General features: G+C 46.2%; 2 protein-coding genes across 6 annotated transcripts in view; both read left to right on the forward strand.

Moving 5' to 3' along the window:
• The first annotated feature begins 1,183 nt into the window (after positions 1 to 1,183).
• Positions 1,184 to 11,514, forward strand: ehmt1a (euchromatic histone-lysine N-methyltransferase 1a). Of its 2 annotated transcripts, XM_027010863.2 has the most exons (24): positions 1,184 to 1,273; positions 1,803 to 1,867; positions 2,001 to 2,419; positions 2,603 to 2,720; positions 2,830 to 2,936; positions 3,170 to 3,404; positions 3,999 to 4,144; positions 4,368 to 4,511; positions 5,186 to 5,400; positions 5,536 to 5,628; positions 5,768 to 5,850; positions 5,956 to 6,062; positions 6,291 to 6,413; positions 7,142 to 7,243; positions 7,563 to 7,667; positions 8,032 to 8,186; positions 8,337 to 8,504; positions 8,688 to 8,832; positions 8,952 to 9,029; positions 9,265 to 9,380; positions 9,523 to 9,609; positions 10,008 to 10,086; positions 10,234 to 10,409; positions 10,752 to 11,514. In XM_027010863.2, exons 2-24 carry the CDS (start codon positions 1,837 to 1,839, stop codon positions 10,960 to 10,962), a joined length of 3,243 nt encoding a protein of 1,080 aa, XP_026866664.2. In that variant the 5' UTR covers positions 1,184 to 1,273; positions 1,803 to 1,836; the 3' UTR covers positions 10,963 to 11,514. The 2 variants fall into 2 exon arrangements, with proteins under 2 accessions (XP_026866664.2, XP_026866662.2); XM_027010861.2 differs by having other exon boundaries at positions 8,337 to 8,832.
• Positions 11,515 to 13,542: 2,028 nt separating this feature from the next.
• cacna1ba (calcium channel, voltage-dependent, N type, alpha 1B subunit, a) overlaps positions 13,543 to 15,378 on the forward strand; it is a 98,991-nt gene continuing 97,155 nt past the window's right edge. For all 4 annotated transcript variants that reach the window (XM_035530142.1, XM_035530143.1, XM_035530144.1 and 1 more), the window contains exon 1: positions 13,543 to 14,508. In XM_035530142.1, the coding sequence (XP_035386035.1) occupies positions 14,249 to 14,508 (260 nt within the window). In that variant the 5' untranslated portion in view covers positions 13,543 to 14,248. The remainder of the gene's footprint in view (positions 14,509 to 15,378) is intronic.

The following is a 15,378-nucleotide window of genomic DNA, read 5'->3' on the forward strand; positions in this document are numbered from 1 at the left end:
CTCACTGCACTGCATTTTTTAAACGCAGTCTGAACACAATGGAACTGATCCATTTTATATTTTGTAGTACTGTTATAGTGCCCTCTTTTATCAAAAATACACATAAATCAGCATACTTCCTGAAAGTCCAGAAATGACTGTTCCTGTCAAGTTTCTCCAAAATTATTCAAGGAATTCCTGAACTGTTTTGAATGAATAAGCACATCTTAGGAGGATTGATTAGTATGTAGAGGAAATACTGTGTACAAATGTAAATGTGTTTTGATAATTATTGAAATTCAGTCTTGTGAATATTTTGATATCAAGTTTGTGAAGAAAATTGGACTAGTTTGCAATAGTATTTGATAAATGTATTAGGCATGTGTATTAGGCATTGTAATTATGTGCGAAATTTGGACACAATCAGAAAACAACTTTTAATCATTTTTAATTGTTTTTCTTTTTGAACAATGTGCACATTACATTATATGAGAGAAAACCACTATTTTTACAATCCATGTTTAACATTATTACAATTATTCACCAAAGGTGTCATATCCTTACCATCTTTCACTTTTGTTAGATTTTACATTTGCTCCTAAACTGAAATAAAAGAGGCTATGTGGGGCTATCCCAGATAGTTTATTTTCTTTAATTAAAGATAACCATTAAATTATAGAAGTAATTTCAACACAGGCCAATGTAGTATTTATTAATGAACTAACCATAACAGATAAGAAATACAATAACCTTTTTCTAAGACAACTTTTAATTCAGAAACATATCCCTGTAATACCCCACCAGTGGAGCTGGTGTTTTATATGGCTTCAATATAAGATGAGAAAGGTGATTTATAAAATACTGTGTCTACCCTTTCAATGTTGAGTTGAGCAGATTCCTGATGTCTGTATTTTGTCATGGAATTACCTAGAATTATTTCATTGTGTATTCACATATTTTGATTTTTTTTTGTTCGCCCTGGACTATTGATTGGTATATCACAGTCATATAATTTGCAAATGTAAAAAAGGTTTGAATAATTACTCAGCTTCACACCTGGGAATATTCGTCAGGAATTTCATTCATATCGAGCACTTAGACCGGTGTGCAATACAAGATCAATGATCAATGGCCCACTACACTAAAGCAAATAAGTGACCAACAGAGGGCGCCATGCGGTCACATGCAAATTGCAGAGGGCATATTGCATGCTGGAGGGAAAGGAAGTGATCCAGTCTCACAACTTTCTTTGTTTTTATCTTTTAATAGCATGCAGGTCATTTGAGGTTAACAGGTATGCTTTTTTAAAAATGCATAGATATATACTGGAGCTTACGATTTCACCTGGTTGATTTTTTTAAAAAAGATTCAGTTCTTGGTCATGACTCTAAGGTTTTGATTGATGATTTGGTTTTGCTAATCTTAGCTAGCTAGGATATCTAGTTAGCTTGCTAGCTTGCTCACTTAGCGTTATTTGGTCTTGCAGGGAGCAAGTCAGCCAGGTATTTTCTCGTTATATTTATTAAAAGCAGCAAAATGCCGTTATTGCTAGAACACACATCTAGCGAGATTTATGTAGCTATTTGTATACTCATGCTTTTCTGGTTGTAACGTAGCTAGCTAACCTAGGTAGCTAGGAGAGCTAGGGAAACATTTAACGAGAATCATACGAAAAAAATGACATGGTTACATTTCCCAGCTAGTATAATGGCGAACTTAGTTGTCAGAATACCCTTCTCGAAGCCGAGTTCACGTCGCGACCTAGCTTCACTAGCTTGCCTCATCTCGCCATAATATCCCACTTTCTGGGTTTTTTGCAATAGGAAGGGTTTGGGAGATCTTTGAGTGGTCCAAATCATGAGTGCCATGGCCAAATTCAAAAGAACTGGTGAGTTCAGTTAATGCATAACGCTTGTTATTATCATAAACAAGTGCAAGTTTAAGCTGCATGGAAGGACAGCTGCTTTCTTTTTTTAATATAATTGCCGCTGAGTATTTTCACAATTGCGCGGTTGTTCAAGGTGTGGACAGAGCTGGTAATCCTTCGAGGAGGGGGAGAAGACCCAAATCGAAGCCCACGCCTGAGGTCTCCGATGTGGACGGGCAACTCTCAGCAGTAGAGGATCAAATAGGGTCTGACCTTCATTTCCTTTCTGCAAAGTCAGCACAAAAACCGACCTCCTCTCACATCAGTACTTCAGGCAGCGAGGGATCTGTACAAGCAACACAGCAGCCTCAGAAGAGCTTGGGTTCAAACATGACTGCCTGCCACGCAGCAAAGACCCTTCAGGCTTCGCCTGCGGCAGCTTGCGAGGCCTCAGCGACGGATAAGAGCGCCCCAGAAAGGCCGGAGGATGTGCGGGGGGGGCCCAAGCCTGTGCAGCCCCGCTTGGCCTGGAAGACCATGGTTAGAGCTGCCCCTCCTCCAGATGCACTCAAGGTAATTACTGCCGGTCTGATGGCTTCTCAGCAGCGCCGCATCTCAACCCGATCCCTACGCCATGCTCTGTGGTGTGGCCTGCTTGGCGCGGCACGTTCTTTAGATTACGAGTGGGTTGCATAGCACTGAGTGGCTGTGACATCCTGAGTGATGACTGGCATATTCTTATGTTAACATGCGAAGATCCTGATTGCTGAACAGCGAGCTTCGACTAGAGATGTTGAGGAGCTGGAGAGATTCTCGCCGCCCCTGCAGTTAAAGCTACCTCAGAGTCTCAAAGGCCCGGCAAAGCCCCAAGCAGGTCAGCATTGCGACCCTCTGAGGTTGGCCTTTTCCACGGGTAGCTGCTGGCGATCAGCACCTAAATCCAGCGTTGAGCTCCATTCTTCTGTTCTGCTGTTTCTGCGCAGTGGTGAGAAGGAAGAAGAGGAAAATGGGTTTGTACAACTTTGTTCCCAAGAAAAAAACCAAAGTGTCAACAAGGCAGACTCTCACGTTACCATCCTCCAATAGCAAGGTGACCAGTCTTGCCTTCCTGACGTATATCACTGCTTTCTATAGTTGTGTCAATATCTTGTACTTAAGTGTGTGTGTGTGTGTGCGTGTGTTTGTGCACGTGTGTAACCATGTGATTGTGTTGGAGGGGCACTAATGTTGGCTGAGAGAAAATATTTGCTTCACCTGTTTTGAATTCCTATGACCAGTCTAGCGTGCACTTACACAGCTGAGATCATTGTTTGCGTTCCTCAGAAGGAACCTTCATATGGGGCCCAGGTGGTCCAGCTGCAGCTTGAGCAGGCGTTCAAACCCAGACCCAAATCCGCCAGCCAGGAGAGGCTGTCTGGCCGAGCGCCCGGGGGCGGTGCAGCCGAAATGCAGAACTCGAACGACACGCTGAAAGCCCCAGAGAACTTCTGTGAAGAATACACGGAGCTGCCTCTGCATTCTCTGGCTCCAGACAGCATGCTCACAGCCATTCACACAGGTGGGCGGCGGTGACATGCACACTCACTCATCCACACACTCTCACAGCCCAGCTGTTCCCATGCCTCCTTTACTCCTTCCTCATTGGTCAGAGCTGGATATTTTTGGATATTTTTAGGGAGGCAGGCCACTCGCAACCCTCCACTGATGTTCTCACGTGCAAAATCACTGGTGTCCATGAGAAGCCCGGTCTAACTTAACCCCGATAGCCGTACCACTGTCGTGTCAGTATTGGCGCTGTGTTGAGAATGGAGCACCACTTAAATATCACCCAAGCAGTAGTGAGGGGGGTTGACACACGGTGCCAGCCACATGATGGGCTGTAGACTGCACTCGTACACACAGGTGTGGATACATAAAGTGGTGAGTGAGCACAAGAGCTGTTTTTTTTTGGTTTTTTTTCCCAACACGGTGATTGGAGAGTGTGGAGTGGCCTATCCGATTACATATCCGTCTTTGGCTTCCGGAACTCCTAAATGACTTGTAGCTGTTGACGGAGACGGAGCTCGGCCGGGCGGGGGCGAGCGCTCAGATCCTTATCGGTCGCCGCACCTGCCCAAGGCAGGAAGCTGATGCCGTGCTCTTTGCTTTGTAGGCCTGCCTGAGGATAAGGAGAACGTGGAGGCCGACGACCTGCTGGAGCCGCCCCTCTGCAGCTGCCGCATGGAGGCGCCCAGGAACCAGGACGTGGTGACGCTTGCCGAGGGCAAGTGCATGGCTGTGGAGAGTGTGGATGGGAAGGTAGCGCTCTCTCTCTCTCTCTCTCTCTCTCTCTCTCTCTCTCTCTCTCTCTCTCTCTCTCTCTCTCTCTCTCTCTCTCTCTGATCCTTTGACTCTTTGACTCGCCCTCTCTTTCTCTTGCTCTCTCTCTTTCTCCATCACTCTGTCTCTCACCCCGTCTCATTACCAATGTTTCTTTCTACTGCTTTAAGATTCTTCATTGTGTCTCCTCCTCCCACTGCAGCTGAGTTTGTGTCGGAGGGCAATCCAGAAGCAGGAGATGATGAGGCCCTCCCTGCGCATCCCCCTCCTGGTGCTGTGTGAGGACCACCGGGCAGGCATGGTGAAGCACCAGAGCTGTCCAGGCTGTGGCTTCTTCTGCCGGGCGGTGAGCACCCTGCCCTCTCTCGTTGCTTAAACACTATTGCAAGGTTGATCTTTTGCATGGCGCACGGTGGCAATATGCAAGAGAGCTGCCTAACCAATCACAGCAATCAAATTCATAATGCATTTTTTTCTAATAAGGTGCTTGCATCCTAACTGAATTCAGATGGATGACTGTTTTGTCTGCGTTTTTATCACGGAACATTGAGATGTATAAACAGATTTAAGGATTGACCAGTATGTTTTTAAAACATTGCTTAAGGCATATTGCATTTTGCAATGTTTTGCTCTGAAATCTCAGGATGGCATTTTTATCTGCATTGTACAGCCCTAACAGGCCTTGGGAACTGTTAATGTGGTGCATTTCATCCACCACGAATAAATGAATGACAAGAGTAGACAATGAGATTGACTTGGTTATATTTATACTTTTTTTGATCATCTCATTGGTGTTTTAATAAAGTCTCCTGGGATATGAGCGAGGCCTGACCCAGCAGTCATTCTGCTGAACTCCTAATCTCGGTCTCGGAGCTGGAGCGCTGGTACCTCTCTCTCCTTCCCTCGGTGCTGTATGTTCTCATGTAATGAGCCTAAACGGGCGCGCTTTGTGCCCACCGCCACAGGGCACTGCCCGGGAAGGCAGCCATGGCATGCTGTGCATTGTGTTCCCTCCCACAGGGCACCTTCATGGAGTGCCAGCCGGACGGGCACATCTCGCACCGCTTCCACCGAGGCTGTGCCTCGCTGATCCATGGCCAGCTCTTCTGCCCGCACTGCGGCGAGGAGGCCAGCCAGGCCAAAGAGGTCGCCGTCCCCAGGCCTGACCCCGGCGCAACGCCCCCTGTTGCCGTGGACGCCTTGCCCAGGGACAGGAGAGACCCAGCACCCACGCAGTACGTTCACGGCAGGGCCCTTGGCATCTGTTCGATGGTTTCGGCTTCACCTTGCGATGACGTGCAATTTATATTTTAAAGTTTGAGTGATTTAATGTGCCATGATTTTGTCAATTGTGGCTTCGTATGTCGCAGATGTCCTACTGTAAATGCCACACCTCTGCTTAGTCCCACGCAACCCACCGTAGAGTCCCTGGAGACGGTTCTGGAAGCCCTGGAGGATGGGAAGTACGCGCCCACATCCGCACGCTTCTCGTTCCGGCGGTCGGAGCTAAGGCACTCCTTGAATACTCGCTTTGGACGTATGCTGGAATGTTCGCGTGTTTTAGGTTCTTCTCTTTCTTTTCCTTCCTGGCCCATGTCTGAGGTACAAGAGGTCAAAGTTCCCACCGAAACAACTCTTCTACTCTGCCAGGAGAGGCGAGCTCCAGCACGTGACGCACATGCTGGGTAAGGAGCCGCTCACAAGCACGTGTGCGTAGCTTGTTGTGGACACCCCCGTCCGTAGCCTGCTGACCGAACGCTACCCTCTCCCCGCATGGCCGTGGACCTCAGTGGAAGGGGCGGACCCAAACCTGCAGATGGAGAGCGAGCGCAGACGCACTCCGCTCCACGCTGCCGCTGCCGCGGGTCACCGGGATGTCTGCCACATCCTCGTGCAGGTATCTGCACGGGCCGCTAGTGTGGGGCTTCTGAGCAACGACTCCCAGAAAGGAGCCTGCTTGTGAAAGGCTTCTACCTCTCTCTCTCTCTCTCTGTGTGTGTGTGTGTGTGTGTGTGTGTGTGTGTGTGTGTGTGTGTGTGTGTGTGTGTGTGTGTGTGTGTGTGTGTGTGTGTGTGTGTGTGTGTGTGTGTGTGTGTGTGTGTGTGTGTGTGTGTGTGTGTCCAAGGCTGGTGCCAACCTGGACATGGCCGATGAGCAGCAGCGGACGCCCATGATGGAGGCTTGTGAGAACAACCGTGGGGAGACAGTGGAGTACCTGCTAAAGGCTGGGGCCTCCATAGCCCACAGGGTGAGGGTGGGGTGGGCGTGGGCGGGGTGCGGACAGTGCAGCCCTCCTGTGGACGTTCTCCAGGACATCACTCCGAGCTCAGTTCAGTTTTACTGTACTGACTTCAGGCCAAGCTGAGCCTTGCACTCTTCCTAATAGCACACTTTTTGGTGTCTGAACTTTATACTTGTTTTGCACTTTGTAGACATCAGCATTGATTCTTCTATTGCAAAAGCGTTCTAGTTCAATGGTATCTTGCTCTCTAACCTACTGTACTGGCTAGGATATGATCTATGAGTATATGAGAGCACTTTAGTGAGTCGCTCTGGATAAGATGTTAATGTACCTGATGGCGACCTGTGAAGCCGGAGAATTCTTATACTGTTGTGCCGATTGGCCTCCAGCAAAGCTGCAACGTATGAAGTCCAAAGCTGCCTTGGATGAGTCACTATAGTGAGGCAACAAGTCATGTGACTTTTTTTTTTTTTTTTGCCCCACCCCCCCCTTACTGGCAAATGTACTCAGAGATCACTGCATAATTCTTCACTTTCATGTTTTCCCAACACAAAAAGGGAATGTTTATGGAAAGTAGCCGTAATGATTCAGTAGTAGAAGAGATGGTTTGTAATTAGTTCTTGCCAGAACTGTAAACTTGTATACCAGATGAGCAGGCCCGCTGGATGAACCGAGTCCAACCCAAATGCTTTGCACTTTAATGCTCCGCTGAACGTGCCCTGTTGTCCACACAGGACACGAGAGGCTCGACGTGTCTCCACGTGGTCGCTCGAGGAGGCCACACTGGCATCATGCGCCATCTGCTCTCCACCACCGCTGTGGATGTCAACACTAAGGTAACACTGGCTGTAGCTCCTCCTGAGACTCTTCCTACATAGGAGAGGTCATACCAGGTCAGCTTTCATATAGCATGCCTCAGGAATTATTTGGGTGTTTGAAGCACTATGGAGCACTTAAAATGCCACTAAGATGACATCTGCAGCATGCAGGGCCCCATTTCCCATAAGTGTGGTGGTGTTAAGATCAGATTAAATTAAAGATATGCGCAGTGTAATACTTGCTCTACCCTTACAAGACGATCTTTTGGTTATGATGCTTTTTGAAAACCCAGCCCAGGATCATTGTGTGCTGATTCTATGTTCTTGTTGCCGTCAGGATGATGGAGGGTGGACTCCAATCACCTGGGCCACAGAAAATATGCACAAAGAGCTGGTCAAGCTACTGATTACCAAAGGAGCCGACATCCATATGAGGGACAAAGTAGGTAGATGGGTTCTTCTGGGTTTGAGTTATAGTTCTTTGAAGTTAAGAAGTGCAGAACGTGGAGGGGTTCTACAGGGTTATGGGGTAGGTGGTGAGGTTCTAATGGGTTATGGGGTAGGTTGGGGGGGGGGGAGGGCATTCTAATGGCTTATATGAGCTTTACCATTAGGATCAATTTCCAGATTTTTATTTGAAACATTCAGACACTGCTGTTTCACTGTGTGAAGTCCTGGACTTATTGATCTCTTTTGGTGAAGAATCCCTAGTTTAGTCTAGGCCAAGTTTAGGTTAGTCCAAGAAGGGCTTAATCTGTGTGCGATTGTCAGCCTTTGCGACATGCTGCATGACTGCTCTTGCCTAGGAGGAGAATATCTGCCTGCACTGGGCAGCTTTTGCAGGCAGCGATGCCATCGCTCAGCTGCTGCTGGAGAACAGGTCGGACCTGCATGCCGTGAACATCCATGGTGACTCGCCTCTTCACGTGGCTGTCAGGCAGAACCATCTAGATTGTGTCATGTGAGTGTGGAGCGGTGCGCCATGCAAGTCGTGCACGCGAGCAGTTCAGTGTGACCGTTTAGGAAGATGACGCACAAGTGCCCGGTCAGTATGTGATGCTTCAGGGTTACGTGTGGAGAAGTGGACGTGAAACCTGTGCTTGGCGTGCAGGCTCTTCCTGTCCCGAGGAGCGGACGTGAATCTCAAGAACAGGGATGGGGAGACTCCTCTGGATTGCTGCAGCATCAACTCCAAGGTGTGGGGCATTCTGAACACCAGCAAGAAGCTCACCGATGCACGCAGGAGCCGAGAGAACCAGGGAGAGAGGCCCCTCTGCAGGTCTTCAGGACGACTGGCACCTTTCCATCTATTGTCTCCTTCCTTAAAATGCTGTGTATATTTTCACTTGAACTGCATCGTTGTAAGACAGTTGTTAGTGTATTGCAATGTCCTTACAGTTTGCACACAGGCCCAGGTGTTTGTGTTTATTTATGTATATTGTTTTAATGCAATGTTGCACAGAGATTTGTCTCGAGGCTATGAGGAGGTGCCCATCACCTGTGTGAACGGCGTTGACCAGGAACCCTGTCCAAATGACTTCAAATACGTCCCCGAGAACTGTTTTACCACCCAGGTCAATGTTGATGAGAACATCACACACTTGCAGGTGTGTGTGTGCCTCAGAACATCAGGCAGTGTTGTTCATCATTTTGTTTCTTGTATTCTGCATCTTGTAACACGTTGACCCAGACGTGTCCCTGATTTGTATTGGTCTTGTTTGTGAAGCACTGCACGTGTAAAGACGACTGCTCCTCCAGCAGCTGTATCTGTGGCCAGCTGAGCATGCGCTGCTGGTATGACAGGGTAAGGTGACGCCCCTGCCTGGGGCAACAACGTACGAGTAACGGAATGGATGACTGAATAAATGATTCAATGAATCAGAAATGAACAAAGAAGAATCGTGCTGTATTGTTTGAGAGGAAGCCATAACACTTGTCCTGTGGCTGGGATCAGCACCACGGAGAGCGTCCAGCCTCCCTGTATCTGTCTTTTCTTTGTGAAGTCGGCATACGCCGGTACGGTTATCGCGTCTGTCCAGGAGGGCCGTTTGCTGCAGGAGTTCAGCAGGGACGACCCACCCTTTCTGTTTGAGTGTAACCATGCCTGCTCGTGCTGGAGAACGTGCCGGAACCGGGTAGTGCAGAATCGCACGCGGTAAGGAGCGTTTCCTCATCTAGAGCCTTCGCAGATATAAAGATTTTGAATAAGGCGTGCTGAGGTGTCATGCAGTGGCTGCCTTAACTGAGTGTGCTGTAATAGGTTTGACTAAGTAAAAGGGGACGTCTGCGTGTGTTAGGGTCCGCCTGCAGGTCTTTCGCACTGCCAGAATGGGCTGGGGACTGAGAGCACTGCAGGACATTCCTGAAGGAACCTTTGTATGCGAGTATGGCATCCTCCTCACAGATGTTATTAGCAAGTTCATTTTTTATAATGGCAGGAAGCGCGCGTGTGTGTGGGTGTGTGTGTGTGGGTGTGTGTGTTTAACACGTTTTGTTTTGTTTTTGAAGAGCCATAGTAAGTCATTGCATTCATTTCTACAGCATAATTGTTTGTTGGCTTGTTTAGATACCGTTTGGTTATATTAGAATATACCAGGACATTTATATATTCAAAGTCTTAATATCTCTCACTTCATAAATCTGGGGATGATGTCAGATTGAAGTGAATTTGAAATGCAGTAGGTAAAAGGGAAGTGCAATAGTTATTAATTGTTGGTCTGTGTTGAAAATGTTGATCTTTGGGTCAAATACTTTTTATGCACTTGCTTTGGTGTCTGTGCAGGTTCGCTGGTGAGATCATTTCAGATGGGGAGGCAAACGTCAGAGAGAATGATTCCTACATGTTCCACCTGGATAATAAGGTTTTTATTATTATTATTATTGCCAAGATGTTGAATAATGTTCAAGCCAGCAGGGTGTGCTGTTGGCATCCAGTCACTGAATTGAAAAATCTCTTTATCTTCCATACCTTTGCTTGGCCCAAATGGTTTTGATCCTCATTTTTCTAGGTTGGAGAGGTGTACTGCATCGATGGTCAGTCCTACGGCAATGTCAGCAGGTTTATGAACCACCTGTGTGAGCCCAATCTGTTTCCTGTGCGGGTGTTCACCAAGCACCAGGACCTGCGCTTCCCACGGGTGGCTTTTTTCTCCTGCAAACCCATATGTGCCGGAGAGGAGCTTGGGTAAGGCGCTCTGCATCATTCACAAGAATATGCGGGTGATCCTTGCATGTGTATCTGCTCAATCCGTTTGTGCCTCAAAAACGAGGCGCATTTGCTGAGCGCCGGCGTGGTTAAAGGTTTTCGCTTCAGCTGTGAAGGCGCACGCCGGATTGCAACCAATCGATTATTAGAAAAACATGAAACAATTTGGTTGTGTGTAAAACCCTGCAGGCACGACTGTGCAGCTAAGGCTGGACGTTGCATGCACAAAGCCAGCCATCAGCAGTCTCGCCTGTTGTCTTTTATTCAGTTATCACAGCATGCAACTCTCCATCTCCCCATCCCACGTGTGTTCCCCCCCAGGTTTGACTATGGCGATCAGTATTGGGAGATCAAGAGGAAGTACTTCAGCTGTAAGTGTGGCTCTCCAAGGTGTAGACACTCGGGGGCCGTCGCAGAACTCGGCCACCGCGCCGCCTCGGCTCGTGTGGCTGCCGTCCAGTCTTCTGCACAGCCAGGCAACACTGAGCACAATCACTCAGCCAGTGTTGCCATAGCAGGGATCCAGCCATGATGCTTGGATGGCTAGCATAGCTGCCATGGCCTGCCACGTGAACTATTTTATATGTGCTACTAGAGCTCAGTACTGCGCTTTCATGTCTTTTTTTTTTTTAACTTTACCTTTCATAAAGACACATTCTATTGTTGCACTTCCAAACAGAGAAGAGAACAGAACTTTTTAATGATCATTTTACACCAGATTAAATTTAGACTTTTCAATTTGGATGAAGTGATGTCACAGTTGATTTTTATTTGGAGGGAAACAGGAATACTACCACCTAATGAAAGTAAAGGCAGACGCGCTGGTTTTAGTACGCCATCTCTCTGCTGCATTTTTATCACAGATGTTTATGAACTTTGGACAGGTCTGCAGCTGCGTGCCTCCACCTCCCTGAGTTAAGGACAACTGAATTGTTCATCCTTTTCCCATTTTTGTGCCTTTCGAGTAGCAGCAGTTTGGCGGATCTTTAAATATATTTTTTCATTCAGTTTTATTAGGTTCTCAGTAATGCTGATTATGATGCTCGTATAAGAAATAAAGGACTTTTGTACATATTTTCTATTAGTCAGTGGAGGCCATGTCTTCATTCAGGTTTGTTTGGTTTTTTTTCCTTTTGTCAGCTGATTTAATGGGGCTGGAGTTTCGCTTCAGTGCTCTTCAATTCTCACATACACTGCTGCCTGGATACATTATTTATATTTTTAAATCTTGATGTTTTGCCTCAGACCTTTTGGTTTAGCACCTGTTAGAACTGCTCAGATAGTCAGATACATGGTGCGGTAGCTGTTAGTAGGTTAAAACACCTAATAACTAGCTCTTTTTAGATAAGGGCTGGATTTAACCACTTATAAAGTCAGTTTCCAGTATAGCTAGACATGGTTAATTGCTCACTTAAAGCTTAGCACAAGATATCCTGTACATCCTGCTTTGTGCGTTGTCACATGGGAATCGACTAAAGTCATTAGGAAATCAGTTTCTAGATTGGATTCTGCAGCATTCTACTAAACTTCAGAGGAATGGAAACGTGCTGTAACGTCCAAGACAAATGCTCCCAAATCCCACTATGATTTCGGAGAGACTTGCTCTTCCACAGACACCCTGACTCCTCATAATGAAACACGAGGGTTTGGGAAAAGCTGGCAAAAAAGGCATCTGGAGCTGCAGCTCTGTGTTCCCTGTCGTAATAAAAACTGCACTGTGCCAAACAGCTTGCCCCAGCGTTCAGACATTTTCAATCAATGCTTGGCCCAGTGCACCCTATACTCCCAGCTCCTTCAAATCCTCCTCAATCTGCCAATTTCAAAAAAGACAAAAAATACAGACTTATGATGAACTCAATAAGTGCTAATGAAAATATTTGATCCACTGATCTATTCCTCCCTGTGTCCCTGTACCTACACCCTCTGCCATCCGTCTCAGGTGGAGTGTGTGCAGGTGGAGATAGTCTCCATTACAGAGCAGCCCAGGCCAAACCAACCACGTTAGACCAATCAGCTCTTTTCCAACCACAATCAAATCGTATATCCTAGATAACGCACAATTTAGAAAGGGTTCACTTGGAAGGAATAAATGTGAACGGAGATGAGCTTTTTCAGTGTAATTATCCTCAAGATCAATGGAGATAAGTGCCAGTAAGACTATCGGCCCATGACAGCCTTTTCTATCGAGCTATTTCTGTTTCAACACTCCTTCCAACGTGTTTCACATATTGAGGCTTTGTGATTTGAATAATTAGTTTCACATATTGAGGTTTTAGGCTTTGAATCATGAGCAGTGTTTTGGATATAGGAACCAGTAAAATGGTGGCTTGGTTTATTCTATTTGTAACATGATTGTCGGCTTTGGTGGAAATGATAGTAACATGGGATGACTTAGCATAAAATGTCCCACAATTTTAAAAATAGTTAATTTGTATATGTAAGTGAATATAAGTCAGAGCGTTATCAGTTCAACCATAGTCACCCTCATACTATTTCCAATCCAAATTATGTCCACTTTTAGAGCACACGTTGTACATTGTGTTATTCACAGACCGTGGCACTGTTAAGAAATGAATTGCTGTTTTCTTCTAAATGAGTATGTTCCTGCCTATAATGTCAGCCTGGCACACGGGTACGTGTACTCATTGTGGCCTGTTATGTAGGTACGATATTCATTTGGTACTCATTTGACAATGCTTGGTAAACGAAAGTTGTTCTGATTCGGATATATTTGTTGTTGTTGTATTGCGCGTGTGAACTTTACAGAGTTCTGCCTCAGCAGTACAGATTATTGGTCGTTTTAATTAACTAACGTCGATAATGGTTTATTAGCCTAAGTCGCAATCCGAAATCGCGCACGCCAATCACAGACTATCCTGAATTACGCCAGCCGGTCCCACCCCTACCCAAAAGAACACGCACACTCCTTGCGTATGTAGGAAGGAAGACATACGTGGAATATCTCGATTAAATCTCAGTATCCAAATTGTTCATTATCAGTTGTTTATGGAATCCCCACTAAGTGAGACACTTTGGGTAACATTTTTCTCAGTGTTTTCCCTTTCGACCCACTGCCATGGATACTGTAACGGTACAGGTGGAGCCATTGACAGGCTGTCTTTCGGTCACGTGAGCGATTCGGAAAGAGCAGCGGCTGCAGAAATGTGCTACATGTTCGTTGCCAGCGCATGCCTAAACAGAGACAGAAGTGCCAATCGCGCTTTTTCTGTCGTTTTTTTAAAGGTGTAGTTTATGCAGGCTGCACGCAGTGGCGATGGCATACCGATATTACTGCCTTTGAGAAAAGAGACAGAAGTCGGCAGATTGGACCTGAAGAATCACAGAGCATCTGCAACAGCGTCGAAACGGGATCTTTAAAGCCCCCCAACGCGTTCACCCTGTTCAGCTGCAGCGAACTGTACAGGCATCTTTGCCCGCCTTTTGCCGATTGATATTGCCGTTGATATTCGTTGTTAGTCGTTTACGCGAAATGAATGCAACTAACACGAGTCGCCTTTGGAAAGGATTGTGTAACACGCGAAGATAAAGTTTAGGCGATTCTGCGTGCCGATCCATGACGTTGCTTGCATGGAAGTAAATGAAGAAATGTCCTTAGTTGTTTTGATGGGTGGAATAATATAAAGAATCTTCTACCTTTCTCCTGTGTGACGCTTGGTGAATGGGCTGCTCAGTTGGATTCCAGACCTGTATCGATGAAAACTCGTGGCTGGGACTACATCGTGCGTTGTGATGCTTCTTCTTTATGCTCTATCTGATGCCAATTTTGATTTCTGTGGTCAAATCTGTGCGTTTCTAGAATGGCTCGCTTCGAAGACGATCTGCCGACCCGATATGGGGGTGGCTCACCATCGGGTCCAGGAAGAGGGGCAAGCCGGCAGCCGGGCCCCCCGGTCGGTCAGAGGATGTACAAGCAGACAATGGCCCAGAGAGCCCGGACAATGGCCATATACAATCCAATTCCTGTCAAACAGAACTGTTTCACCGTTAACCGGTCTCTTTTCATCTTTAGTGAGGATAACATAATTCGGAAATACGCAAAGAAAGTAACAGAGTGGCCATATCCTTTACACATGGTACTGCTTCTGAAGTGGTGGCATAAACTGTTTAATGAACAAAAGCCTGCAGGTTACCGTGTATGACAAAGCATATTGTTTTTGAAGCAACACCTTGCTTTCGTGCTTTATAGGGTTACTTTTTACGTTTTGGTCTGATAACGTTTAACTGGGCTAAAGTTTGTTTACTCGATAGAGTAGATTTTCATCTCGACTATTATTTAAATGCAATTGTTTTGTTTTTTTCTTACTGGTCAAACTGCTATAAAAATTCTATAAGCAAATATACGTACGCGGTACTGAAGCCTACAGACACGCTCTAACCGGGGTGTTGTCTCACGCAATTGCTCAGACAGAAGTAGCGGATAGGTTCCGCTTTTCTTTGACAAACCGCAGATGGCAGATTCTGAACGGTGTCTTTGGCGTATTTTACACCTAGTGTACAAGCAGGCAGCTTTTCTCAGTTTCAAGGATAACGTTTCTGTTCGCAGTATGCATGCGTGTTATGGATTTTTCCACATAAAGTCATTGCAGTATTGATTTTTTGAATCAGACGAGCCTTTCGGTCGCTCCTAGCAACCAAAACAGTCCTTACATTAGGCCGCCTAAATTACTGTTCAGAGTTGCCCGTGGGAATACCAGTAATAAGCGCCTAAAATGCAGTAGTTAATTTCATGAAGATATTACTACTGCTCTTCTTGTCTGCATTTCACATACAAGGCATTCAGGAGACATCTTGGCAATTGGCACAATCTTTTATGTGCATCTGAAGACAACCTAGAAAAATTCGTTTGTGCTTACCAAAAATCTGTGGTGCGATTCGATTTCATTGTTTGTGTGTGTGTGTGTGGCAAAGCCAATCAATTTATACGATA

The sequence above is a fragment of the Electrophorus electricus genome, chromosome 9 (genome assembly GCF_013358815.1).
Source record: "Electrophorus electricus isolate fEleEle1 chromosome 9, fEleEle1.pri, whole genome shotgun sequence".
NCBI lineage: Eukaryota > Metazoa > Chordata > Actinopteri > Gymnotiformes > Gymnotidae > Electrophorus > Electrophorus electricus.

Bases quoted from the DNA above. Each gene is read 5' to 3' on its own strand.
- ehmt1a (XM_027010861.2), top strand. From the start codon at position 1,837: ATGAGTGCCATGGCCAAATTCAAAAGAACTG. The intron at 5,629-5,767 runs GTACGCGCCCAC...CCCATGTCTGAG, and splicing joins GAAGCCCTGGAGGATGGGAA to GTACAAGAGGTCAAAGTTCC. The intron at 6,063-6,290 runs GTATCTGCACGG...TGTGTGTCCAAG, and splicing joins TCTGCCACATCCTCGTGCAG to GCTGGTGCCAACCTGGACAT.